This window comes from Lepidochelys kempii, chromosome 12, assembly GCF_965140285.1.
Source record: "Lepidochelys kempii isolate rLepKem1 chromosome 12, rLepKem1.hap1, whole genome shotgun sequence".
NCBI lineage: Eukaryota > Metazoa > Chordata > Testudines > Cheloniidae > Lepidochelys > Lepidochelys kempii.
This window is the reverse complement of record NC_136391.1, coordinates 5,173,519-5,200,481: the sequence shown is the minus strand read 5'-3', so window position 1 is coordinate 5,200,481 and position 26,963 is coordinate 5,173,519. Positions and strand designations below refer to the sequence as shown.

General features: G+C 49.4%; 2 protein-coding genes across 6 annotated transcripts in view; one reads left to right on the top strand and one right to left on the bottom strand.

Moving 5' to 3' along the window:
• Nucleotides 1-7,252, top strand: part of CENPT (centromere protein T) — a 43,195-nt gene extending 35,943 nt beyond the window's left edge. For all 3 annotated transcript variants that reach the window (XM_073307232.2, XM_073307230.2, XM_078848071.1), the window contains 3 exons: nt 3,836-4,000; nt 4,631-4,735; nt 6,516-7,252. In XM_073307232.2, the coding sequence (XP_073163333.2) occupies nt 3,836-4,000; nt 4,631-4,735; nt 6,516-6,639 (394 nt within the window). In that variant the 3' untranslated portion in view covers nt 6,640-7,252. The remainder of the gene's footprint in view (nt 1-3,835; nt 4,001-4,630; nt 4,736-6,515) is intronic.
• A 507-nt stretch (nt 7,253-7,759) lies between these two features.
• The window catches only part of TSNAXIP1 (translin associated factor X interacting protein 1), a 64,969-nt gene continuing 45,765 nt past the window's right edge, over nt 7,760-26,963 (bottom strand). For 2 of the 3 annotated variants that reach the window (XM_073307226.2, XM_073307227.2), the window contains 8 exons: nt 24,485-24,644; nt 24,054-24,184; nt 22,473-22,601; nt 21,382-21,543; nt 20,246-20,355; nt 18,844-18,967; nt 14,505-14,611; nt 7,760-10,207 (listed from right to left, as the gene is read on the bottom strand). In XM_073307226.2, coding sequence (XP_073163327.1) covers nt 9,952-10,207; nt 14,505-14,611; nt 18,844-18,967; nt 20,246-20,355; nt 21,382-21,543; nt 22,473-22,601; nt 24,054-24,184; nt 24,485-24,644 — 1,179 coding nt within the window. In that variant the 3' untranslated portion in view covers nt 7,760-9,951. The remainder of the gene's footprint in view (nt 10,208-14,504; nt 14,612-18,843; nt 18,968-20,245; nt 20,356-21,381; nt 21,544-22,472; nt 22,602-24,053; nt 24,185-24,484; nt 24,645-26,963) is intronic. The other variant, XM_073307228.1, reaches the window with a different exon arrangement.

The window sequence follows — 26,963 nt, the reverse complement described above, 5'->3', positions numbered from 1 at the left end:
GTGGGAGTTTGGTGGTGCAGATGGCCAGTGTAAGAGCCACAGCACTTGTGTTATGCCACCAGGGAATCCCCTTCTGTTGGTGCAATCCTCCCATGACCAGCTACTCTGTCTTTAGGGCCATGATCTGCAGGATTGGGGGCAAAGTGCCTTTCACAGAATCATAGAAATGTAGGACTGGAAGGGACCTCGAGAGGTCATCATGTCCAGCCCCTTGCACCGAGGCAGGAGCAAGTAAACCTAGACCGTCCCTGACAGTTTTGTCCAATCTGTTCTTAAAAACTTCCAGTGTTGGGGATTCCACAACCGCCTGGGGAAGCCTATTGCAGAGTTTAACTACCCTGAGAGTTAGAAAGCTTTTCCCAATATCTAATCTAAATCTCCCTTGCTACAGATTACTTTTTGTCCTACCTTCTGTGGATCAATTGATCACTGTCCTCTTTATAACAGCCCTGAATATATTTGAAGACTGTTATTGCATTCCCCCCCACAGTGTTCTTTTCTCAAGACTAAATATGCCTGCTAAGAAGAGGATCTACATTTTCCTTTGTCTTTCTTTTGTTCCTAATGTATTTAAATAACCATTTCTTACTGCCTTTTATGTCTCTTGCTAGGTGTAACTCATTTTGTGCCTTGGCCTTTCTGATTTTGTCCCCACATGCTTCTGCTATTCTTTGTACTTCACCTTATCAACTTGTCCATGCTACCACTTTTTGTGGGATTCCTTTTTTATAGTCAGGTCATTAAAGAGCTCTTGATGGAGCCATATTGGCCTCTTACTATTCTTCTTCTTTCCTTCACATCAGGATAGTTTGTTGTACCTTTAATATTGTCTCTTTGAGAAACTGCCAGCTCTCCTGGTCTTTTCCCTTAGATTTTGTTCCCATGGTACCTTACCTACCAGGTCTTTGAGTTTGCTGAAATCTGCTTTTTTGAAGTCCATTGTCCTTACCCTGCTGCTCTCACTCCTTCCTTTCTTTAGAATAATGAAATTAGACTGTTCTCAGTGGTAGCTGATGACAGAACAAGGAGTAATGGTCTCAAGTTACAGTGGGGGAGGTTTAGGTTGGATATTAGGAAAAACTTTTTCACTAGGAGGGTGGTGAAACACTGGAATGCGTTACCTAGGGAGGTAGTGGAATCTCCTTCCTTATTTATTTTTAAGGTCAGGCTTGACAAAGCCCTGGCTGGGATGATTTAGTTGGGGATTGGTCCTGCTTTGAGCAGGGGGTTGGACTAGATGACCTCCTGAGGTCCCTTCCAACCCTGATATTCTATGATTCTATTATCATAAGCCTAGCCCTGCATGGTCATTTTCACTCAAACTGCCTTCCACCTTCAGATTTGCAACCAATTCCTCCCTTGGTCAGAATCACATCTAAAGGGCTGAGCCCTGGTTACTTCCTCCACCTTCTGAAACAAGTTGTCCCCAGTACATCCCAAGAACTTATTTTGTTACATTACTTTTCTAGCGGATGTCTGGAAAGTTAGTCCCGCTTTACCACTAGGTCTTACATTTTGCATATTTCTGTTGTTTGTTTTAGAAATACTGCATCCATTTCTTCCTCCTGATTTGGTGGTCTATAGTAGACCCCTATCATGATGTCACTCTGTTGTCGTTCCCCCCTTTTATCGCCACCAGAGGCTTTCAGCTGGTCTGCTTCTCCCCTCCTTCTGGACCTCAGAACAAGTGTCTATATTCTTGATGTACAATGCGACACCTCCACCCTTTTTTCCCCTGCCTCTTTTTCCTGAACAAGCTTTACCCCTCCAGACCAATATTCCAGTCATGAGATTTATCCCAAGTCAGTGATGCCAATTAAGTCATAACTTAGCTTGTGTACAGATCTCGAAGATCTGTTTAGATTCGCTCACTGTTTCCCCTCTGACACTATTGTAATTGTCCATTTCCCCACCACCCACACATACACATCTAGCCCTCTGTTAAGGTTGCCTTTTTTTAATAGTTACCTGCCCCTTGGATTGTAGTTTAAAGCCATCCCCACTAGGTTGGCAATTGGTGTCCAAAGATGCTCTTCTCCTTCTTGGTTAGGTGGACCCCAACTCTTTCCAGCAGTCCTTCCCAAAACAGCATTCCATGGTCAAGGTAGCCAAAGCCCTCCCATCTACACCATCTGTGCAGCCTTGCATTCATGTCTAGGGTGCATGTGTCCCTACCTGGGCCCTTATCCTCAACCAAGAGGATGGACAAAAATGCTGCCTGTGCCCTTGACTCCATCAGCTTCACTTCCGGAGCCCGGTGGTCACTGCTGATCTGCTCAGGGTCGGACCTGGCAAGTGTCATTAGTCTCAGATAGATGAGCAGCATGCAGTAGTGGTCAGAGGGAATCCCAAAGCATTTCAACCCCTGACCTCCCCCACGAGTCAGGCATGCATATCCCCATTTGACAGATGGGTACTGGGACACAGGGGCAGTAACTTGCCCAAGATCACATATGTTAGAACCAAGGCGTCCTTTTTCCATCTTCATACCCCAGCTTCTTCACATACTTCATTCATCTATGGGGCTGATTTGTTTCCAGCTGCCTATACCATCCATTTGCACAGTCCTGCTAGAGTAGGGGTTCTGAAACTGGGGGTTGGGACCCTTGAGGGGGTCGTGAGGTTATTACATGGGGGGGGTTGTGAGCTGTCGGCCTCCACCCCAAACCCCACTTGGCCTCCACCCCAAACCCCACTTGGCCTCCAGCATTTATAATAGTGTTAAATATATTAAGAAGTGTTTTTAATTGATAGCGGGGGTCACAGACAATGGCTTGCAATGTGAAAGGGGTCACCAGGACAAAAGTCTGAAAACCCCTGAGCTGGAGCTCTGACCAAAGACCATGCAGATGGGGTGAAGGGCGAGTCCGATAGAGACCTTGTGTGCAGGGTCTCTGGGAGGACTGGACTGAGACTCCGGAGTCCTGGATTCTACCCTCTGCTCTGTCACTGCTGGGTGACCCTGGCCCCTCTCAGTGTCTCCTTTTCCCCTCTGTAAAATGGTAACAGTGATGCTGGCTAACTCTAACGTGCTTTGGGCTCTACAGATGAGAAGTGCAGTAGCATTGCTAGGTGGTAGTCGTAATAACACACACTTGGACTGGGGCTTCTGTTCCAAAGAGGAAGGTTACCATTAAGAGGATCCTTCTGCAGAGCGGTACAGGACAGTGTCTGTGTAAGAGCATTATGATACTTAAAATAAGCAACTTATGAACTCTGGGGGCGGAATAGCTAGGAGAAAAATGCCCCGTTTGCAATTACTGAAGATGGTCAAACTACTCCAAAGGCAATCCTGTAAGATCTAGGATTCCCTTTGGGTCTTGGTCTTCCTGCTTCCTCCATCCACTCCTCACCTGTTAACTTTTGTCAACTGGCAAAAATGTGGCTAAGTGAGTCTTGAGGCCCTCATCTGAGTGTGCAGAGCTGGCTTGCAGAGCTACCCAGCTTCCCACACTGCTGTGGGATTGGATGCACAGTGGTGACTTGGCCCCAGAACAGTTTCTGCGCATTTGTAGTTCCCCCCCTTGCATAGTTCTGCTGACGGTGCCTGCAAACCAGCCCCACAGATGTACATACCCAGTCCCGAAATCCTGGCCCTAGCCGTAACTCTCCCAAAGGTGCTGTAATACTGCAGGAGAGTCTCGCAAAGGGGGCGAGTCCTCTGGCTCTTCCAGCCTTCGGAGAGAGCAGACAGAAAGGCCCTAGGGCATGCCAGGACTGGCCCTTCTTTGTGTTCAGTTGTGGGTTCCTCTGCCAGAACTCATTTGTGCTCTCACTTCTCTTCCACCCACTCTGCCTGCTTGTTTGGTTTGCTTAGTGCTTTGTTTCCTGGCAGGTTTCCCCCAAAGCCTCCCCTGGGTCAACAGGCTGCAAAGAGAACAGCGATGGCTCCCAGGAGAAAGCGAGAGCCTGCACTACCCAGCAGCTTGGTGAAGAAGATCTTTAGCCATTATGTGAAAGTGCCGGTGGCCAGAGATGCATTTAAGGTTGTTGAGAAGTGGTGAGTAGCAGCAAACTCCTCTGCTCCCCAGCCCCCGTTACCTGCCCGTAGACCTGCTGTCCTGTAGCCCTTTCCAACTAAGTAGAGGAAGGCGTGGCAGAAAGGGGCTGCCATGCGGTGAGAGAGAGGGGGCAGACTACATTCTCAACACAGACCTGGCCTGTCCATAAGCACTGTTGGGGGGGTGCAGTGCTCAGCACCCCATGCTGCTGTGCAGGAGCCTTGGGTTTAGGGCCCGAGGTCTCCGTGTAAACCAGCCATATTTGTGTTACTTGGGTATCTTTCTTCTAATAGTGGTGCAGAGGGGCTGGCAGGAATCTGGCTGTGGAACATGTCAGTGAGTGTGAAACTGGGCATGGTGAAGGGCAGGGCTTTGTGTGGTGCAGAACACCCCAGGAGAGCTGTTCCAGCTCAGTGCAGCGGTGTATTCTACCATCTACTAATCCCCACAGCTCTGGAGCTTTCTGATTGTCCTTGGGGTGGGGCCCCTCGCACCTCTCCGTTCCTGGAAGGCAGCAACCTGTGCTGTGATTAGTTGCAGCGTAGATAGCCCTGGAGAAAGGGCTGAGGAGGAGGATGCAGCAGCTTTTGTGTTCTGCTGATTAACTTCTCTCCTCCCCTCCCCTCCAGCGTGGAGGTGTACTTCAGGCAGCTCAGTAACGACTTGGAGGCTTACACCATGCATGCTAGGAGGAAGACTGTGGAGGAAGCTGACCTGGAGCTCCTCATGAGAAGGTAGGGTGGAGTTTATTCTATTATGTTGGTCACATGAAAGAGAAGTGCAAACAAATTTGCTCATGGGAGCATTTCAAAAGCTCCCAAGGGGTGAAGCATCTCTCACTGACAAGTGGTTAGGGAGAGAGGGTGGGTGAAGAGGATACAACCCCAGCCGGCATCTTGGAGCCCCAGGCTGGGGTGGGAGCCCATTCTCAGACTAGAAACTAGTTCCCGACAGACTTTAACTCTGATCTAACCCTTTGACCAGCAAGGTACTGATCCCCTCTCTGCTTTTAGTCCCCTGTGGCATCCCTGGTATATGCTCCTGGCTGTAACACCTTCTGGAGCTATAGGACAGTTTCCAGTGTTCCCTGTATTTGGCACTGCCTGGCATCCTCAGAGTTAAGTCAGAATTTAGGGCAGTTCACTTGTAATATCAGTGTTCTCTGTAAATATTGGTATCCAAGGAGTGTCTAGATTCCTGCCTCTGCAAGTATGGGCCCTGCAGGAAACGAAGAAGCTAGCTCATCCATTGTATCTAGCCAAGGATTCCAACACTCAACCTTGTTGTCTCTGTTCCTAACACAGCGCTTTGTTGGTGGTGCATGTTAACATAACAGTTACATACAGTCTATTGCTCTGCTCAGAAACTGCATGAGTAGAATTTGTGAAGCACTCAGTTTATTCAGGTTTGCACAGTTATGTAGCTTCTTGACAAGGGTGTTAGGCTTCTCCTTTTTGGGAAATGACTAAAATCTGCAGTGGGAGTAATGCCGCTTACCTGCGGCTCAGACAGCCCCCAGCCAACAACTGCTGCTTGATAATTCACTTTAATCCTCACAGCCTGTGAATTCTGGGCCGAGGAGCACGCTGTTGAAAGCTGGCTGTTGAAAGCTTGAGCATTCACTGGCGGCTGAAGCTGTTGGCAATGTCCTTGCCATGCCCAAAGCCTAGGAGAACCTTGACAAACCCTTCCTGTATTCTGAGGCTCTTGTCTAGCCAAAAAACTGGGGTAGCTCTGAAGCCACCCAAATCATTATCCTACTGTCTCCTTGAAAAGCCCCGCGCTCATTCCATTCCAGGGATTCCCCAGGACGTGACAATTCATTCAAGGCTACAATTGCATTTGTGTCTAAAATGGGACTAACATTGGTTCTTCCAGAGTTTATCGGTCAGACTCCTAGAAGATACATTCCTGTCCCTCTGGCTGAGAAGTGTGTTAGAATTAGTGTGAACTGGCTGAGGGCCCATCAGGGGACTTTGGCCAGTGGTGGGAACTCTGCATGTGGAGTCCTGTGTTTGCACTTCAGAATAGTTTGATGTATGATGTACACCTCCTCAGCTCTGGTTAAGGAACTGTTCTTGGCTCATAACAGAGAACAAAATTTCATCCCCCTCCCCTGGACTGGGGGAATTGGCAGCCACTTGCTGCCCTCTACAAGTAGGACACTGTGCTCCAGCCAGTTCTGTAAAAGCCTTCCTTGTAGAAAAGTGGATCTGTCTGATAACCCCCAGATATTTCTGAGCATGTGCAGAGCAGGTTGGGTAAGAACTCCTCTGCTCGCTGGGGCTGAGGACATCTGGCACACCCATGCTTGCTGTAACTGGGTGTAAGTGTGACCGTGTCTGGCCTTAGCACCGCACAGGCAGCGGTGGGATCTGTATTACCATTATTAACAGGGTAAAATGTCCTCTTTGAGCAAACCCCCAAGGGGATTTGGGTACAGATCTTGTCAGGGTAGTCTGATTAAATGGACCACACTGTTTATTCTCTTTCCCCTCGCCTCTTCAATCGAAGACAAGGGCTGGTGACAGACAAGATGCCTCTACATGTGCTGATAGAGCGCCACCTTCCTCTGGAGTACAGGAAGCTACTGATTCCAGTTGCCACGAGTGGAAATAAAGTGATCCCTCACAAATAGATGTGTGCTGCCTCCGGCCTGCTTCAGATGCGTGGGAACTTAACACCACAGCAGAGACTGGCTTTAAGCTGCTTCACGGGACCTGTCCGATTCCCTGCGGCGGTTGTACATTAGAAACTGAGTCAGGCCTAAGGGTGTTGAATAGCTAGCGGAGGTTATTCTCTTGGATTGACCCTCTGAGTTCACTGACGCTCACTGGATCTCCTACGTGAACAGTGGAGCCCTCCCACGGATAGAAATGACCTCCCTGTGCTGTGTCCACATCACATGCCCATGCAGCTGAGCTGCTTTGTCTCCTAATGTGTAAATGTCAATAAAAGGTGGATGTTTTGCAGCACCCAGGTGCTGTGTGTTCCAAGGAACTGCTAGTCCCTTACATGGTCACCCCTTCTGGTGCACAGCATGTCCTGCTCCCCGCAGCCTCTTCGCTCTGCTCATGCTCTTCACAGGAACTGGCTGGCTGCTCGTAGAAGGTGTTTTAGGTGGAATCTTTATTTGCTCTTTAATCCTTGGTGTACTGCCAAGCGGATTACTTGGCAGATACACCAGGGTATCCATCTAGAGCAGTGGTTTTCAAACTTTTTTTCTGGGGACCCAGTTGAAGAAAATCGATGCCCACAACCCAAGGAGCTGGGGATGAGGGGCTTGGGGTGTGGGAGGGGCTCAGGGCTGGGCCAGAGGGCTGCAGAGTGGGGCCAGGAATGAAGGGTTCAGGGTCAGGGGGGGGCTCTGGGCTGGCGCAGGGATTGGAGCATGGACTTACCTCTGGCAACTCCTAGTCAGCAGCACAGCAGGGGTCCAGAGGCAGGCTTCCCGCCCATCCTCGGACCGCGCTGCACCCCTGAAGCGGCCAGCAGCGGGTCCAGCTCCTAGGTGGAGGTGTGCAAGTAGCTCCACGTGGCTCTCACCCGCAGGCTCTGCTGCCCCATCCCCAGGCCAATGGGAGTGCAGAGCTGGAGCTCAGGGCGGGGGCAGCGCGCAGAGCCCTGTGGCCCCCTGCTCAGAAGCCGGACCTGCTGCTGGCCGCTTCCGGGGCTCAGGATGGCGTCAGAACAGGTAGCTGGGCAGCACCGCAGACAGGACTTCTAACGTCCCAGTCGGCGGTGCTGCCCAGAGCCGCCCTGCACCTTACCTGCTACAACCCAGTCCTGGGTCGTGACTCAGGTGTTGAAAAATACTGATCTAGAGCAGCTGAGTAATTGGTGTTTCCAGCTTCCCCTGAAAACAATCAGAACCTTCATGTCCCAAGACCATTAGCAGATAGAGATGGTTGCACCTTAGTAGTCAGCTGGCCTTAGGACTGCTGCCCCTGGCTCCTCACTCAGCTATCCTGGCAGCTAATGCATGGGCTCTTCCACAGCCAGACCAACTCTTGCGGGTCCCTGGACAAGTAGGGCCAACAGCCTTCAGCAGACGGCAGGGGCTTATGGCATTGGCATGAGGAAGGGGTCTCGTACCATGGGGTGAGGGTAAGCCAGGGCTAAGTCCCAGCTAAGAATCTGTGTTGCTCTGCCTCCTGCAGCCAGAAGCAATGCTTCATGGCAGCTTGGAGCTCAGCCAGTGTCCTGACAGTTAAATAAACAGAAGATTTTAGGCACAGACTGACCTCCAAAGTTGTCAGATTGTAATTGGAGAGAAGAGGACATAGGAAATCTACATTCTGAATATCCAGAAGCTATTTTAAACCTAGACTTATTAACACTACAAATAAAATGAACAGATCTTGTTGATTCCGCTGCATGGTGTGTTAACGTAGGACTGCTCTCTATCCTGTATGCCCCGTGTCTTCTCTAGCCCAGTACTAGGTGCCTTCAGTGATGGAGCTCACCCATATCTGTTAGAGACTGATTACAATTCAGTGAAATGCTCCTTGATAGTCACTGAATTCCACCACACTGTGCCTAGTTCCACCCACTCACACCACACTCACCATTATTCTCCTGGCAAGGGGTTTCCAGACTTATTTCCACCTACTGCTGTAGTTTGGTTTCTAGCTACGCTATGCTGTATTGTTGCTTTCCCTGCTCAGTGTAGACTTTTCCTGGTGTGGAGATGCACAGCCCGCATGCAGTGTTCCAGGGGTAAGAACTTCACAGAAGCATACAGCATACCCCCTCCCTACCCTAATCCAGCTAGGTTGTGGGGCCTCTGCACCCCAACTTTTCTGGGGCTCTTCTTGCTGACATTCCACTTCATGCTTGCACCTAACTGGTGTTTGTTACTTCAGCTAGAGATCTCCTGCCATTTCAGCTTTCCCCATCCCTCCCATCCAATGTGTGGTAGGAGGAAGGGAAGAAGCCCGATGTTTATATTCTGGCAGGGTGACTCTTAATTCTAAGTTGCTAGGTGGTGGAGTAAACAAGCTAACTGCCATAGAGCTGCTTTCCTGATCTCTGACATTTGGCCCAAAGCAGCAGAGGGCTCAGGGAATTCTGAGAGGACCAGCCCTGAGTGGGCACACACTGGTAAGGATTAGTGAATGGCTGTGCAAAGTTACCCATACCACCTTGGCCCTTTCCTTTGGGGCTGGAGTCCTAGGGCTTGTCCCCAGGGCCACTTGTCCAGTTATACCTGTCAAGCTAGACTGGGGACTCTCTTATTTGGGATAAGAGGGACTTTTTGGGGTTTAGCTTAAACCACTTCCAAACTGCCCAAACCTCATTGAAAAAGGCACTCTCCCCCTGGAATAAGTGTCCCCACAGAGTTCCAGCTGTATTACTGAAGCAGTTTAAATTCACACCCTACCTTATAGCAGGATCACTTCCCCCTGTAGCCAAGCCCTTCTTTAGAAATCTTGCTCTTGTGAAAACTTGCCTGACTTCTCAAAATGAGGAAACAGGAGTGGTGGGGTCTTTTAAACAGTGAGGGTCTAATTTTCCAGGCTGTTGAGTACCAGCACCCCAGCCTTGGGCTTTAAGGAGGGCTTAAAGGTCTCAGCAGCTGTGATGATCAAGTGAGTAGTGGAGTGTTCATGAAAATTGACACTGACATCCCTAGAGACTAGCGGTCCCTGGCCTCCAGCTTGCTTTGGAGGGATGAGCTGCCTCTGCTGGGACTGCAGACAGGATGCCAAGTGAACCCTGCTCCCAGAGAGAACTGAAATTAAACTATTTACATAGGCCACTGAGCTGCGTAGGAACTCTCATCTGCTTGAGCTGGCTGCACTACTGATGATACAAATCAATCAAGCCTCTCTGCTGTTAACGATCAGTCAGCCTGTAAACAAACTCAGTGCAGTAGCCCCTATGAGTACCCTTTTGTAAAGCTAGACACAAGTATTTAGCTGAGTACATAAGGGGTGAGAGGAGCCCTTTAACAATAATTGTAGGCCTCTGCCTCTCCCCGTTCTGAGAGGCTTGTGTAGATCTCTTCAGGAAGGGGGCCTATTCGTTTTGTGTCTCCAGCCAGCAGTCTCTCAACCACTGTGTCCACAGGCAGAGAGCCAGTCTGATCCCACTGTTCTTTTGAGGCCTGGAATGCCAGGCAAATGTAGGCGTCCAGTGTTAGGTCATCAATAGCAGGATCAATGGCACCGAAGGCTGTCTTCAGATCGTCCACTTTCACCTCCCTGTGTACAAAAGCAAGCCAAACAATACTCTGATGTCTGACCCAGGAAATCCTTGTAGATTAATGCAGCATTGGGAATCTACACCCATCTCCTGGGGAGCAAGGACCCCTCCCATGCTTCCCCCTCTGCCCTCTCCTGCAGCCTCTGTTCTGTATTACTGTGTTGCAAAGTCAAGCTCTCAAATGTTCAGAATTGCCAGAATTATGACTGACTGCTTGACCTTAATCCAGCCCCCTTGTGTGGCTACAGCGTGACAGTCTAACTACTCATAGCTCATGCTATTTCCTGTCTCCATTTTGTGCACATGATGGACGGTGCTCAGGGGATGAGCAGATATTCAATATTTTGTTTGGCCCTGGGAATTTACTGACTGCCACTCTTCAACCTGCTTTGAAGACAGAGCCATTACTTTTCTCATGGGATTTACAGTGTCAGAACTTCACCATCTCTGATTTTCACAACAAGCTGGGAGGGGAGAGGGTGGTATTTGCCCCACTGTCAGAGGGGGAGCTAGGGCACAGAGATGAAGGTCAAATGTCACTAATTTTAGGTTCCCAATTTGAGTCACTTAGGACCTACTTTGTCTTTATATGGCTCTTGCTATGTTCAGCACACAACTCACATCGATGGCAGTTGCATTGGAGTGCTCAGCTCTTCTGGAAATCAGGTCCAGCAGCACATAGGAACTCCTCTCTGGCGGAGATAGGGCTGGACTTCAGTTCTCCAGGGCAACGTTCAACTGCCTTCACCATGAGACCATCCTGTCTCTTCCTGCAATCCCCTACCTCATTCACTGCACACCTGCCAGCTTCTGCAACCAATGAACCAGGGGTCCCACAGACAACAGCCTCTTTTACTACACAGCCCTGATTCATCCCCAGAGCAAGTCCATTCTGTGCACTGAATCAAGCAAGGTCATGGGGAGAAAACAGCATGTGGTCATGTAATTAAAGTAGGTATCATAATGTAGATGCAGAAGGAGGGGGCTGAATGAAGGTTGCATGGTACCCTTAATTCTGACATTGCCTAACTCTTGAGTGCTTGACTTTGCAACCTTAATAATGTTCTTTCAATGGCATTTTTGTATGTAATTTCTAGGTACTACAAAAAGCACAGAAATTCCACCATGTGTCAACATATTGACACCATGTGGGTCATCAGCAGCATTGGAACCTTTAGAGCCACGGCCCAGATCTATGCCACTTTAGCTGAGTAACTGACTGCAGTAGTTGATTTTTAACCTCTATGGAGAGCAGCACTAGCCAGGGATGGGATGCTTTGCCTGCTGATTTCACAGCTCTTTGCTGACAGCAGAGGAATGGTGAGACTCAGGCATCTTGGGTCCCATTCCAGGCTCAAGGGGAGTGCTCTCTAGCAGGCACAGATTATTCTGCCCACTCTCCCCCCCCCCTCCCAAGCTTGACCTCTTCTGCTCTGTCCCCTCCAACTGGTCCCTGTCCCAGTCACGTCTCTTCCCCATCCCTTGCTCTTTGTCCCACTTCATTCTCCTCACCAAGCCAGTCCCGCTGTCCGCTTCTCACTCTTCTCATCACAGTTCCAAACTCCTTGCCCAGCCAACCTTACTCTGCCCTCTCCAGACTCCTAGTCCCAGTCTCCTTGTCCAGCCCAAGTACCCTCTCTACCCTCTAGCTCCTTGCTCAGACAGGCCAAGTTCTGCTCCTCTGGCTCCTCATTGAATCTCTGTCTCCTGCACCCTGGCCTCCAGTCACTTCCCTCCCCCAGTTTCCTGGCCCCACTGGCTCCCAGTTTTCTCCTTCAGGCTCTTCTTCTAGTCTTTTCTCCCCTGGGTTCCTCAACCCAGTCTCCTTGCTCAGCCACTTCCAGTTCTCCCCCTGCACCTCGGCTTCTCATCAGATCTGTCTCACCTCTGTCCCTCTACCCCACAAGTTCTTTGTCCCAGATTCCCACCCCTCCTCATCCGATCTCTATCTTTCCCCCATCCAAGTTTCCCCCCCCCCCCCCCGGCTCCTAGTCCCAGTCTACCCCGACTCAACTCTCAGTCCCAGTTTCCCTCTCCCCATGCCCCGCCCTTCCTGCTGGTTCCTTGTCCTGATCAACCCACCCTGCCCCCTCCACAGGTCCAGCTCCTGTCCCCTCTACATTCAAATCATGCAGCTTCAGAGGAGTCAGGAGAGACAGGCTCCTTGCTCTCAGTTCAGGCACCTGGACTCAATATGGACCACTGCAGCCCAGAGCAGGGAAAGTCCTGCTCAGCCCTGGGCTGGAGCATGCTCCTTGTGGACAGACTCTTCAGGGCATTTAGCTGCTAAAATTTAAGGCTGTACTGAGCATGTGCACATGGCACCTTTTCAGAGGCTTATGTCTTGGCCAAATCTCAGCAGATTTTCACAGGGCTGGTAAAAAGCAAAGCCCTGCCACAAGAGCCAACCACCTGCCAAGTTTCAAGTCCCTGTTCCAAAGCACTAGGATGTCTCAAGAACAAGGCGGATGGAATTTTTTAACATGAGCGAAACACTGTCTGGTCCTCTAGCCTCGTTCTCAGCAATGGTTGAAACTTTCCAAAACAATTCAGCCCCAGGCAGATGCTCAGCAAGGAAACTTTCAACCCACCTGGTTAAAGTTACAAGCAATTGACAACAGGGTCTTCGACTGGGATGTGTCAGGGAGCCTTAATAACAGGTGGTGCTAGCAGCCCTGCCTAGAATAATCAATCTGGGGACAGAGTAAAATGTGTGTATATTGTGGGGGTAGCCAGCAGCCTCCATCAGGATCAGGCCCATGGTGCTGAGCCTGTACTAGCCCTCAGAAGCCCTGGGCTGAGGCACTGGCCGTCCAGAAGGGCATGCTGTGTGTGGCCATAATGAAGCTGGGTGGGTTTCAGCTTATGTGCTGTGGGGGTTACCTGCCCTTGTGCTATTCGCTCCTCTCCCAGAGGTAATTACAATGGGAAAGGCTGCCTTTAGGAGGCGCTCTCCCAAAAGGTGACCCATTCCCTTTGGCGACACTAAGTGGAGGGCTGCTCTGAACACTGTCTGAACGGCTGCTAGGTGAGGGAGAGGGTTGAATTCTGAACGATCCCTCAGCTAGGCAGGTGCATGATGATTACTGCTGCTGGACAGCTAGAAATTGCACCCTCCCTGCTGGCCTGTCCCAGCACGCTGGTTTGCCTTGTCATAGAATCATAAAATATCAGGGTTGGAAGGGACCTCAGGAGGTCATCTGGTCCCACCCCCTGCTCAAAGCGGGACCAATCCCCAACTAAATCATCCCAGCCAGGGCTTTCTCAAGCCTGACCTTAAAAACTTCAAAACTGGCAAGGGAAGGAGATTCAACCACCTCCCTAGGTAACGCATTCCAGTGCTTCACCACTCTCCTAGTGAAAAAGTTTTTCCTAATATCCAACCTAAACCTCCCCCACTGCAACTTGAGACCATTACTCCTTGTTCTGTCATCTGCTACCACTGAGAACAGTCTAGAGCCATCCTCTTTGGAACCCCCTTTCAGGTAGTTGAAAGCAGCTATCAAATCCCCCCTCATTCTTCTCTTCCGCAGACTAAACAATCCCAGTTCCCTCAGCCTCTCCTCATAAGTCATGTGTTCCAGTCCACTAATCATTTCTGTTGCCCTCTGCTGGATGCTTTCCAACTTTTTCACATCCTTCTTGTAGTGTGGGGCCCAAAACTGGACACAGTACTCCAGATGAGGCCTCACCAATGTCGAATAGAGGGGAACAATCACGTCCCTTGATCTGCTGGCAATGCCCCTACCTATACATCCCAAAATGGCATTGGCCTTCTTGGCAACAGGGGCACACTGTTGACTCATATCCAGCTTCTCGTCCACTGTCACCCCAGGTCCTTTTCCGCAGAACTGCTGTGCCGAGCCATTCGGTCCCTAGTCTGTAGCGGTGCATGGGATTCTTCCGTCCACTTGGTCCATCTTGTCTGTTAGGCTGCATATGCCCTTTGGAGCAGGGGTTGCCCGTTCTGTCTGTACAGTGGGGTCCGCCCCAATGGTGACCGCATGCTACACATCCAATGCCTTTTGAGAGCTCCCAAAAGCATTTGGCCCTGTTCCTGCTGGCTCGCCTCTGTACTCTTAGGGCCCAGTTACTGCACTGTCCATTCTGAGTTATTATTACTCACACTGGTTCATTCTCCACCCCCACCCGCTGTGCCCCATTCACCTGCCTATCTCATCACCCTGAGCTCACTGCCAGGCAGCTGCACCTGAAGATCCTGCACCCACCACAGGATTTCTTGGCAATCCAAGAGGGGAACAGAAAACATGGGATCTGAATAGCTCAGCTACTCACGGCATGTGGCCCAGCTCATTCCTCAGTTCTCTCAGATACTCCTGCTTCTCGCTAGCGTATTGGCTCCTGATCTTCGCAATGAAGGGCTCAGCGTTGCCCTCCTCGTCCTGCAAGAGACAGCAGGGCCCTTGGCACCAGAGCCTGGCTCTGGTGCACTGCTCCATCACAAGCCCCAGCAGAACACACGCCTGGGTGCATTAAAGACTTGGATCTGGAGGCTCTTAATGCATTGAAGCAGCATCCTTTGTGCCAGCAGGACTGGGCTGTAACCAGCACTCTGGCTGTGGGCAGCTGCTGCATGCACTGATCCCCACCTCTGCCAGCCACCTGGAACTCTTTCGGAGAGAGCAAAGGTTTCGGGTGCAGCGCTCAGAATCCCACTCCCTGCTGGTTTCCTACCCAAGGCCAGCCAGAGCGCTGGTGTACTCCTCTGGCCAGCTAGCAGCATGCTGGGACGGCAACCTCTAGCGCTACTGGACTGAGGGGAGCTGAGCATGGTGGACATGAAGCAGGGCATGTGGAATGGAGGGTTAAATGCTGACTAAGCGTATGGAGTCTGGCAGGGGACTTCCAGTGCATAGGCAATGAGTGAGAAATGAGTAGGTAGAAGGGGCAGAAAATACAGACTTTGGGAATTGTGGGATAGCATTGGAGGACCATCAAAACCTGAGCTCTTCAGAGGCATCGCCACTGCAAAGTAGGCAGATCAGAGCCCACCTGGATTCTAATCTCTACCGCCATCTAGGAAAGCAAGCCCAGGCTGATGACACATATAAGCCTGGTCATGAGGGTTATCCATGGGAACGGTGGGGTTTGGGGTAAGAGCCCAGGGTAAGCCTGCAGTGAGAACGTACTGTAGGAGCGATGTTAGATTTTGGCCTGGGGGCCTGGGCAGGATCCCCTGGGAGAATAACATGAGGGGGAAAGGAGTCCAGGAGAGCTGGCTGTATTTTAAAGAATCCTTATTGAAGTTACAGGGAGAAACCATCCCGATGTGTAGAAAGAATAGTAAATATGGCAGGCGACCAGCTTGGCTTCACAGTGAAATCCTTGCTGATCTTCAACACAAAAAAGAAGCTTACAAGAAGTGGAAGATTGGACAAATGACCACGGAAGAGTATAAAAATATTGCTCAGGCATGCAGGAGTGAAATCAGGAAATCAGGAAGGCCAAATCGTACCTGGAGTTGCAGCTAGCAAGAGATGTTAAGAGTAACAAGAAGGGTTTCTTCAGGTATGTTAGCAACAAGAAGGAAGTCAAGGAAAGTGTGGGCCCCTTACTGAATGCGGGAGGCAACCTAGTGACAGAGGATGTGGAAAAAGCTAATGTACTCAACGTTTTTTTTGCCTCTGTCTTCACGAACAAGGTCAGCTCCCAGACTACTGCACTGGGCAGCACAGCATGGGGAGGAGGTGACCAGCCCTCTGTGGAGAAAGAAGTGGTTCGGGACTGTCATAAATATAAAGGGAAGGGTAAACACCTTTAAATCCCTCCTAGCCAGAAGAGGAACCCTTTCACCTGTAAAGAGTTAAGAAGCTAGGATAACCTCACTGGCACCTGACCAAAATGACCAATGAGGAGACAAGATACTTTCAAAGCTGGAGGGGGGGGAAAACAAAGGTTCTCTTTGTCTGTGTGATGCTTTTGCCAGGAACAAAAAAAGGAATGGAGTCTTAGAACGTAGTAAGTAATCTAGCTAGATATGCGTTAGATTCTGTTTTGTTTAAATGGCTGATAAAATAAGTTGTGCTGAATGGAATGTAGATTCCTGTTTTTGTGTCTTTTTGTAACTTAAGGTTTTGCCTAGAGGGATTCTCTATATTTTGAATCTGATTACCCTGTAAGGTATTTACCATCCTGATTTTACAGAGGTGATTCTTTTACTTTTTCTTCAATTAAAATTCTTCTTTTAAGAACCTGATTGCTTTTTCATTGTTCTTAAGATCCAAGGGTTTGGGTCTGTGTTCACCTATGCAAATTGGTGAGGATTTCTTATCAAGCCTTCCCCAGGAAAGGGGGTGTAGGGTTTGGGGAGGATTTTTTCGGGGGGAAGACATTTCCAAGAGGGCTCTTTCCCTGTTATATATTTGTTAGATGCTTGGTGGTGGCAGCATTAAGTCCAAGGGCAAAAAGGTAAAATAGTTTGTACCTTGGGGAAGTTTTAACCTAAGCTGGTAAAAATAACCTTAGGGGGTTTTTCATGCAGGTCCCCACATCTGTACCCTAGAGTTCAGAGTGGGGAAGGAACCTTGACAGGGACTATTTAGAAAACCTGGACGAGCACAAGTCCATGGGGCCGGATGTGTTGCATCCGAGAGTGCTAAAGGAGTTGGCGGATGTGATTGCAGAGCCATTGGCCATTATCTTTGAAAACTCATGGCAATTGGGGGAGGTCCCGGATGACTGGAAAAAGGCTAATGTAGTGCCCATCTTTAAAAAAGGGAAGGAGGAGGATCCAGAGAACTACAGGCCAGTCAGCCTCACCTCAGTCCCTGGAAAAATCATGGAGCAGGTCCTCAAGAAATCAGTTCTGAAGCACTCAGAGGAGAGGAAAGTGATCAGGAACAGTCAGCATGGATTCACCAAGGGCAAGTCATGTCTGACTAATCTAATTGCCTTCTATGACGAAATAACTGGCTCTGTGGATGAGGGGAAAGCAGTGGATGTGTTGTTCCTTGACTTTAGCAAAGCTTTTGACACAGTCTCCCACAGTATTCTTGCCAGTAAGTTAAAGAAGTATGGGCTGGATGAATGGACGATAAGGTGGATAGAAAGCTGGCTAGACTGTTGGGCTCAACGGGTAGTGATCAATGGCTCCATGTCTAGTTGGCAGCCGATATAAAGTGGAGTGCCCCAAGGGTCGGTCCTTGGGCCGGTTTTGTTCAATATCTTCATTAATGATCTGGAGGATGGTGTGGATTGCACCCTCAGCAAGTTTGCAGATGACACCAAACTGGGAGGAGAGGTAGATACGCTGGAGGGTAGGGATAGGATACAGAGGGCCCTAGACAAATTAGAGGATTGGGCCAAAAGAAATCTGATGAGGTTCAACAAGGACGAGTGCAGAGTCCTGCACTTAGGATGGAAGAATCTCATGCACAGCTACAGACTAGGGACCGAATGGCTCAGCAGCAGTTCTGCAGAAAAGGACCTAGGGGTTACAGTGGACCAGAAGCTGGATAGGAGTCAACAGTGTGCCCTTGTTGCCAAGAAGGCCAATGGCATTTTGGGATGTATAAGTAGGGACATTGCCAGCAGATCGAGGGACATGATCGTTCCCCTCTATTCAACATTGGTGAGGCCTCATTTGGAGTACTGTGTCCAATTTTAGGCCCCACACTACAAGGAGGATGTGGAAAAATTGAAAATGTCCAGCGGAGGGCAACAAAAATGATTAGTGGACTGGAACACATGACTTATGAGGAGAGGCTGAGCGAAATGGGATTGTTTAGTCTGTGGAAGAGAAGAATGAGGTGGGATTTGATAGCTGCTTTCAACTACCTGAAAGCGGGTTCCAAAGAGGATGGATCTAGCCTGTTCTCAGTGGTAGCTGATGACAGAATGAGGAGTAATGGTCTCAAGTTGCAGTGGGGGAGGTTTAGGTTGGATATTAGGAAAAACTTTTTCACTAGGAGGGTGGTGAAACACTGGAATGCGTTACCTAGGGAGGTGGTGGAATCTCCTTCCTTAGATATTTTTAAGGTCAGGCTTGAGAAAGCCCTGGCTGGGATGATTTAGTTGGGGATTGGTCCTGCTTTGAGCAGGGGGTTGGACTAGATGACCTCCTGAGGTCCCTTCCAACCCTGATATTCTATGATTCTATGACTGAAAGAGCTCAGCTGAGAGAGACATGGCAGAGGAGACAGGTCCCTCTGACTGAGAGAAGCCCAGGGTTAGGACACACATACAGAGACAACAGGGACAGTGTAGACTCCTGCCAGGGAAGTAGAGAGGAAAAGACTTCCGTAGCCCAAGAGGCTAGGAGAACTGTTCAGTTTTGTTTGGACTTGTTTATGGTATCCTGGAAGGAATCTGAACTTAAGTGACTTGGCCGGAGGGCAGAGCCACAGAAGACTTGGGGCCAGAGACAAGTGACCAGCAGGAAGTGCTGGAGGCAATGCCCCACACCAGTGCAAGGATGAGTGAGCCATGCCACAGGCTTCTTTTACTCATCCTAAATGAGAGGGCGTGAAGTGCATTTTCATCCTCTGCAGGCTGCTTTCAGGATGTAGATTCTACAGTGGGGATTGCAGTTCCATTAGCACGTGGATTCAAACCATTCTTCCTTGGTGAAACCTAAACCAGAACCAGAAGAAAGACTAAAGAAGCTGCAGCCTACCTCCATGAATAAGGACCTGTAGTCAATGAAGTCCTCTGTGCTTTGTGCCTTGTACCTGCTTGCATCTATTAGCTCCTGGATCTGATCATTACTTTTCAAGGGACAAGCGGCCCTCAGTGCCAGGCTGTATGGAGAAAGAGGAGCATCACAACCACAGGTATGGGTGGCCCAGCAGCGTGTGCATGGACACCCGCTCGGAGCGTGACCAGGCCCTCCTATCAAGGGGTGTGTGGCCGTTCAGGTGCATGGCACACACTGTTGGCTGTGCAGCACCCCCAGAAGCCAGCACTCCAGGAGCAGGTGTTCAAGAGCGCAGCATTTGCAATCAGGGCAGGGTCTTCAGAAGAGTTCAGCCCCTGTGCAGGCATCAAAACAAGGGCCACATTTGCAGTAGAGCTCAGCATGTGGGTGCATGCTGGGTGCTGAGCTCTTGGGGAAATGTGGCCCAGCTGCGGGTGCTGACTGCCAGACAGTCTGGCCCCATGTGACTAGCAGCTCTGGAGAGAGGCACATATTCCTAGCAGAAGGGCTAGTGCACGTAGCTTCTACCCCACTTCAACGGATCGTTATATCTGGACATCTCCCAGGGAACCACTTAATCTGGCACTTGCCAGTTGCTACAACAGTTGCTTAACTGGGCAAGAATCAGCAAAAATGATCCCTAGAGCAGAATGTTCAGATGTGCTTTGTCCTCACAGTCAGTGCCAGATTTCCCAGAGAACCTAGGCTCCCATCTGGGCACCAAAATACGTGGCCAGACTCCAGCAGAGCTGTGCAAGGTGGGGGCCAAGTGCTTTTGCAAATCTGCTCTAGACTGTGGGTGCTGAGCACTTGGCAACCTGGCCCTGAACACTTCAGAAAATCTGACCGTGAACCTGGACTCATTTCACCAGTGCCAGAGTGTTACAGGGTGTCTCCGCCTGAATCTTGTAATACAGCTGTTAGCAGAGTGGTGAGATTCTGCCCTCCGATGGACTCCTAACTTCTGCCTCTGGCACTGTGCAGGGTTATCTGAGGTGAGAATGTAGCCCAGGATGGAGATCAGATGGTGCCCAATCACTCTGCCAGGGAGAGAACCAGTGAAACCTGCTGATAAAACTGGCATAGCAACACAACTCTGCTTCGGACTAGTCCATTCCCTGCCATCACAGTGGCTTGGGGCACCTGTCTCTCCTGTTCTCTGCCTTTGGCACACAACAGTGAGTCTCCCAAGGACTACAATACTATGGTGTAACTGAGTTATTGGGCTTAATGTAGGGGTAACTGGGTGCAATGTAATGGCTGGTGATTTACAGGAGGTCACAGTGGGTGATCGAATGGACCTGGCTGGCCTTAAACACTAGGAAGCTCTAAGATCTTCTACGCTGGATGGCGGGGCTCAGACAGCTGCAGCACCTCTTACTTGAACTGTTCAGTCATGAGAGTTCCGTTGTTTGAGCTGTCGCTGGCCGTCAGCTCCTTCAGCAGGTTGGAGATTAGCTGGTTCTGGCCATGGTATAGTCCTTCATCCACCTGTGAAACAGGAAGCGTCCACAGGTCACTGACAGCACCACTGAGGAGCTAGCCTCCCAATGTAGAAGGAAAGTCAGGGCAGTAATGGGGAAGATGGCACCACCCAGAGACAGCACGTCATTTCCATCCAAGCATCTTTTGGTAATTTACAAATCATTAAGCAAGCCAGATGGTGCTCCCCCCGAGGCTGGTATTATAATCGCTTCATATAGAACACCCATCCTTCCAAAGCAGCTTATGTGCAATGATATACTGGATCAGTGAAAAGCAGCCCTCTCTGGGGTGGAACGCAGCAGCCAGAAAAACAGCACATTGCACGACACAGTGAGGCGTGGTGCTGTGGCAATCCCTCACCTTATTGAGCAGCAGACAGGACCTCTGCTTTGAAAGCCCCATATGCAATGAACTGCTGCATGCAAATCCGCTTCTTAGCCAGAGGATGGAGACTTTCATTGCCCTCATGGTTGACGGTATCCATGCCTCTCACCCACTCCTGAGCAGGACGTATGTAACTCCTGGGCTGCTGTTTCCATGCAGTATCCAGAGCATCAGAGTGTGTACGGTGCAGGAGAACTCTATAATGTTGTGGGGCATTGGCAGCTCAGGAGGAGTGCAACCAGAGGCATGAGGAAGTACAGGAGACTTTTCCATCTCCATAGGGTGGGAATGAGCCCCGTTGAGCTGCCCAGCCCAGGGGAGCACTGCAGCTGGGAGTCGTGCTGTTTTGTGGATTGTACAGGAAGTGTAAAGGACTAGATGTCAGGGAGCAAAGGGGATTGTAAGTATGTAGCTAAGCAAACTGTGGCCCTCTGACGTCAGTGGGAGGATGTGATGTGATCAGTGCTCCTGAAAGAACAGGGGCCTTCCAACAGGAACCTGAGAGTTTCCACAACATGCTGAGTAACCTCACTCCCATTGTGAGCAGTAGGGTGTGCGGGTGCTCAGCTCACCACAGGGCTTCCCCCCAGTTCCCTCGCTCTCTCACAAGGAAGCAGAGGTAGGACACCAGGTTCCCAGGCCACTCACCTTCCCACTCAGTATGTCATAGAACAAGCTCATGGCTTCGTTTGATCGGTACAGCTTGATGTTTTCATAGATGGTGTAAGCCCATTCAAAGGCAGAGGCGTCTCCATACCTCTTCTGGAGGTAGTTAAGGAAGAACTCTGGAAGGCTGGATTGCTTCCCTTTCTGCCAAAAAGAAGACAGCTGCTCTAGAAAACAGGTTGAGGCTGGAGGGGGCTGATCCCTTCAGAGCTGCTCCTGAGCTCCAAACACCAGAGAAGACCCAGGCCACCTTCCTTCTCTTGAGGGTGTTCACAGCTGAATGAAGCACAGAAACTCCAGCTGTCCCCTGGATCTGAGCAGTGGATATCACTCCCCATCCCTAAAAAGGAGACAGCCCAATGGCCACTCTTCAATTGGGAATGAGCACTAAATCTCCTCCTCCCACCCCACATTTGTAGGGCCCTCCATGCCCCAGGTTGGAACCACACATTTGCACATCTTGCCCTCTGCCAGCACATCTGGACACTGCCATTCTGGCCAGGGTGGGGTGGGCAGGCTTTCCCCAAACCCACCAGGTCACCCCAGGAGCAGAGCACCCCTCACCCTACTGGCTAAGAAAGGGGCCTAATCTCTGGTCTGTAGAACCATGCAGAGCACTGTTATCAGTGTCATGCTAGAAGCTTCCCTGACTCTTCCTGCTGACCACAGTGACACTCGTAACTGCCTTAAGGTCCCCTTGTGCTCAGCTTAGTTAGTAGGCTGCGCGGTACCTTGGGTGTGTAGTTTATGTCTGTTAGGCCCCTGTACCAGGATGGCTGGCACAACACCAGGGCACTTACTTGCCTAGCCATCCTGGAGACCTGGTTACAGGAGCACCATCACCCACCAGGATAGCACATCCCAGAAGTGACAGTGGGAAATGGGGGCTGGAAAACAGCAAAATGACTTGCTCCTACAGCATCCTCGGTTGACAGGGTCAGAGAGTGACACGAACTGTGGCTTAGGTGCAGCCCTGGCTTCCCAACCCCTTCCAGCCAGCAGGACTGTCCCAGTAGCTGACAGCAAGGAATCAAGTGGTTTTTAGTTATGGGGAAAAATAGGATAAAGAGAACCTGCAGATCTGCTGAAACTTTCTCTTTCCAGATCTCCTTCACGATGTTCACCACATCCTTTTTGTTTAGCTTCTTGTTCTTCACCTGGCCTTCGTACCTCAGGTACACAGGGACCTTGTCCCCTTTGCCCTAGATAATACAAGAGACCAACAGGAATTCACATCAGGTAGCAAAGAAGCTATTTCCATAGAATATGGAGCCACAGAAAAGGTTCGTGTCTCTGGGTAAGCTCACAAGGTGGGAGCCATCTGGGACAGGTTCTTTCATTCCCCGTGTTTCATAGGAAGTTCTGGTGCCGCAATGAAGCCACAAGGGTGGACATGAGTCAGTTGGAGTCTGCACTAGGCGTGTCTCCTCTTTCCTCCTTGCAGTGAACTAGATCAAACCCTTGCTACATGAGTGACTTTTCTTGTGACTCCTATCTCAACCCCATTGCACCCATGCAGCTGTGAACATGACTTCTGTGCATGCCTCACAGTACAGAACGATGTTCCTCTGACACAGATGGTGAGCGTGTCATGCAGATAAGACACACAGGCTGGGTAACCCTCCAGCCCATATTAGTGAATGGCTATTTCCCAGGGAGGAGTAACATTTCCCTGACATGGACATGCAGTTTGACGGCAGCGCCTGGCATCACTTAACATGGTGCATGTTCTGGGGGCAGTTTAGAAAGTGCACTGAATAGCTGCTAAAGAGAGTCCCTTCGCCACAAAGCGGGGGAGGGCCAAGGGCTTTAACATAACAAAAATGTGGGGACATCCTCCTGCAGTGATGCAGAGAACATCTGAGCAGAGGGTAAAATCATTCAAGCTCCTGGAGAAAACTAAGGAGGAAGAGACCTGTTGTAAGTGGGAGTCACCAACTCATGAGGGCAGGCAAAAGGAAATCTGAATCCACACGTGACAGACCAGCTGCTTAGTACAATGTAAACTGTCACAGCAACATGACCCCAGGTTCACTGAGCTGCTTGTTAGGGAGGCATCAGCAAGGAGATCTTTATATAATGACAGGTTTCAGAGTAACAGCCGTGTTAGTCTGTATTCGCAAAAAGAAAAGGAGGACTTGTGGCACCTTAGAGACTAACCAATTTATTTGAGCATAAGCTTTCGTGAGCTACAGCTCACTTCATCGGATGACGAAAGGTGCCACAAGTACTCCTTTTCTTTATATAATGCAGCATTTGTCACTTGTTTGTTTGGGGGCTAGGGAAGACACAGTGGCAAAGTGTATCTATCACAGGTTACAAGCAATAGGCAGTGTCGGCAGGGAAAGGACACCCTTAGCCCAGTAACTCCTGGGCAACAATTCCTTAGCTAATACTTTGCACTTTCAGTAGCTGCTGGTAAATCTCAACTTGGAGATTAATCTCTTAGTAAGAGGGCAACTGGTTGTCCTTGGCCTAAGGTTTCCAGCAAATGATTACTCCAACAATCTGATCTTTATGGGTCAGTATGGCAGTCATGAAAACAGCTGTGGAATTCTGAATGGGAAAGGCTCTTCCCTACTTTGCCAACAGTCAGATATGTATTACTGAGTCCTCTCACCAGAGCAAAGCAACCAAGAAAGAAACACAAATACCAGTCCAGGGAAGGAGTCTTTCTCCTTCAGCAGTCCTGTTCCTATTTCCTCCAGAAGCACATCCACCAGCTGGTCACTGGTCTTCCCCTCTTCCAGATAGCTCCACCGCACAGGCCCACCAGAAATCACCTCTGTAAGAGCAGAAACAAACACACCTGTTGAAGGAGGGAGAGTACTCCCAGCATGTCCTCCAACTGGCGTTGGTGGGAGTTTTAGATTTGTACAGATCTCTATCGGTGCTCAGCCCTTATGTTAAACACCCAATACAAAACAAGAGTCACTGAGCCCCTCCAGCTCTCAGCTCTCCCCCCTCCATAAAAGCCTGTGTGGGGGAAATGGGGCTCTGCACTGTACCCAGAGGTTAACAAATGCAGCAACTCACAGCACTTTGAGATGAGATGTCCAAAGCAAATCATCATCAACGATGGTACCTGCACATTTTGCCCAGTCAGGCCGGGGCGTGGAGCTGCGCTGAACTTGCTGGAGTTTGTTGTAGAAGCAGTCTCGCTCTTCCACAGTCTCTTGGTGGATTTCCAACAGAGTGTCATACTCCTTTTGGAGGTCATCAAAATCCTTCTGCAGGACTTCCATCTAACATAAGGGAAAGTGGGGCAGAGATAAACCAGTGCTGATGACTCTGGACTTCTTGCAGTTATTCAATCCCTTTTCAGACTGAATTTTAGACCAGAGCTGGCCAAAGAGCAGCATAGGCGAGCCCCGGTTAGTCCACAGCTTTCTAGAGTATGGCTGCTCATCTTCAGAATGGAGGTGGAGCCCCAGAATGCAATATTCCACTTGGCCACCCAGATCAAGCAGAGCATGTTTTGCTGGGACTTGTAGCCTCTGAAAGCTGCCACACTAACGGGAAATTGCTGCTTTTTAAAGGTGAACTGCAAAGAATTTTTGTAAAGTTTTTTTTTTTTTTGGGGGGGGGGGGGGGGTTATGGTGTAAAATGGGGCTTGAATGGGGCTTTATTTTTTGTTCTTTAAGAAAAAGGTCTTGGGGGCACGGTGCCTGTGGCAGACCAGGTGCCAGCTCATGCCAAAGTCCCCATGCCTCAGTTGAACACTGTCAAATACCTACCTGGGATCAGTCTGACTCCTGTGTTTATAGTGTTGTTAAAATAGGTATTAGAATTTGTCAGGGTTCCTTCCCCACTCTGAACTCGAGGGTACAGATGTAGGGACCCGCATGAAAGCCCCCCCTAACTTTATTTCTACCAGCTTAGGTTAAAGCCTGGTACGCTGCCGCCACCAAGCAATTTAACAAAGAATCAGGGAAGAGAGCACTTGGAGACGTCTTCCCCCAAAATATCCCCCCAAGCCTTACACACCCCCTTTCCTGGGGAGGCTTGAGAATAATATCCTAACCAACTGGTTACAAAATGGTCGAAGACCCAGACCCCTGGGTCTTGGAACAATGGAAAAATCAGTCAGGTTCTTAAAAGAAGGATTTTATTTAAAAAACAAAGAGAGAGATAAAAATCACCTCTGTAAAATCAGGATGGAAAATACTTTACAGGGTATTCAGATTCAAAACACAGAGGATCCCCCTCTGGACAAACCTTAAAGTTACAGAAAACAGGAATAAACCTCCCTCTTAACACTGGGAAAATTCACATAAACCAAAAGATAAACTAATCCGCCTTGCCTGGCTCACCTCTACTGGTTGCAATATTGGAGACTTGGATTGTTGGATCATATTAAAGAAGTTCTGTATTAAAATCACAAATGAGTTTGATTCCCCAGAGTTTAAATTCCAGGGTATTACTAATTAAGGGGTCTCTTGGTTTTTGGTACTGTTTCTCTCCCTCTGTGTGTGAAACTTGCAAGCTGCTAATTGTGTTAGTACATTCTAAGACAGAGTCTGTTCTCAAAGCAATTCACAGAGAGAGAGACTCAAAACAATACCCTGTAACAACAGAAACAGCACCCAGAGACTCCCCGCCCTTTTGTTGTATTAACCATTGTGATTAAAATAGAGATAGAGGATGTATGTGGATGGATGCTTGGTGTGGATAATAACTGAATGATCAGGGAGGTGCCAGCCTAAGAATCCAGTGTCCATCGGCTGAAGAAGGCGTCAAGTGGAAATAACCAGAGGACCCCCCCCCCCCCCGGAGGGCAGACTGGAATCCACCCAACAGCCTCAAGAATGGGAGAACCAAAGAACAAGATAACATCTTGGAGCCATCAGGAATGTGCTATCTGCTGATTGATTCAGCAACAGCATGATGAAGCAATTCCCATAGACTGGCATAGGAAGAAATTCCTATAAAAATAGACTCTAAAAAGTGAGAACTTTGGGGTCTGATTCTGCAAACCAACTTCCAGGAGCATCAGATGAGCATCTGACAAGGCCCTGCTCCCTCCTCATGTCCAGGCCACCTGGCCAGTGGCTTGGCATGAGCAACTCTAAGGCTGGTAACTATGATAACAACCTTGCAGAACCTGTGTGTGTGGGTGTGTATATGAATGAATGTGTGAATAAATATGAGATTGAATGGAATGTTATAGCTATAACTAACTGCTTACTATGATTCTTTCTGTATTCACAATAAATGTGGTATTTTGCCTTTTTCCCTTTAATAAGATCCTGCTGGTTTTTATTTTATTGGTACAACAGGATTAGGATGGGTTGGAGAAGATGGATTTCTGTCTGGCCTCTCTCAGTCCCAAGAGAGAACAACCACATAAACAAAGAGCACAAACAAACCCTCTTCTCCCACCCCCCAGATTTGAAAGTATCTTTTGTCCCCATTGGTTCCTTTGGTCAGCTGCCAACCAGGTTATTTGAGCTTCTTAACCCTTTACAGGTAAGGAGGAATTTTAGGCTATTCTCATGGTTATGACAGAATTATAGAGGTGAGTTTAGTGTTTGGACATTACTGAATGCTTGTGAGTTGCTGC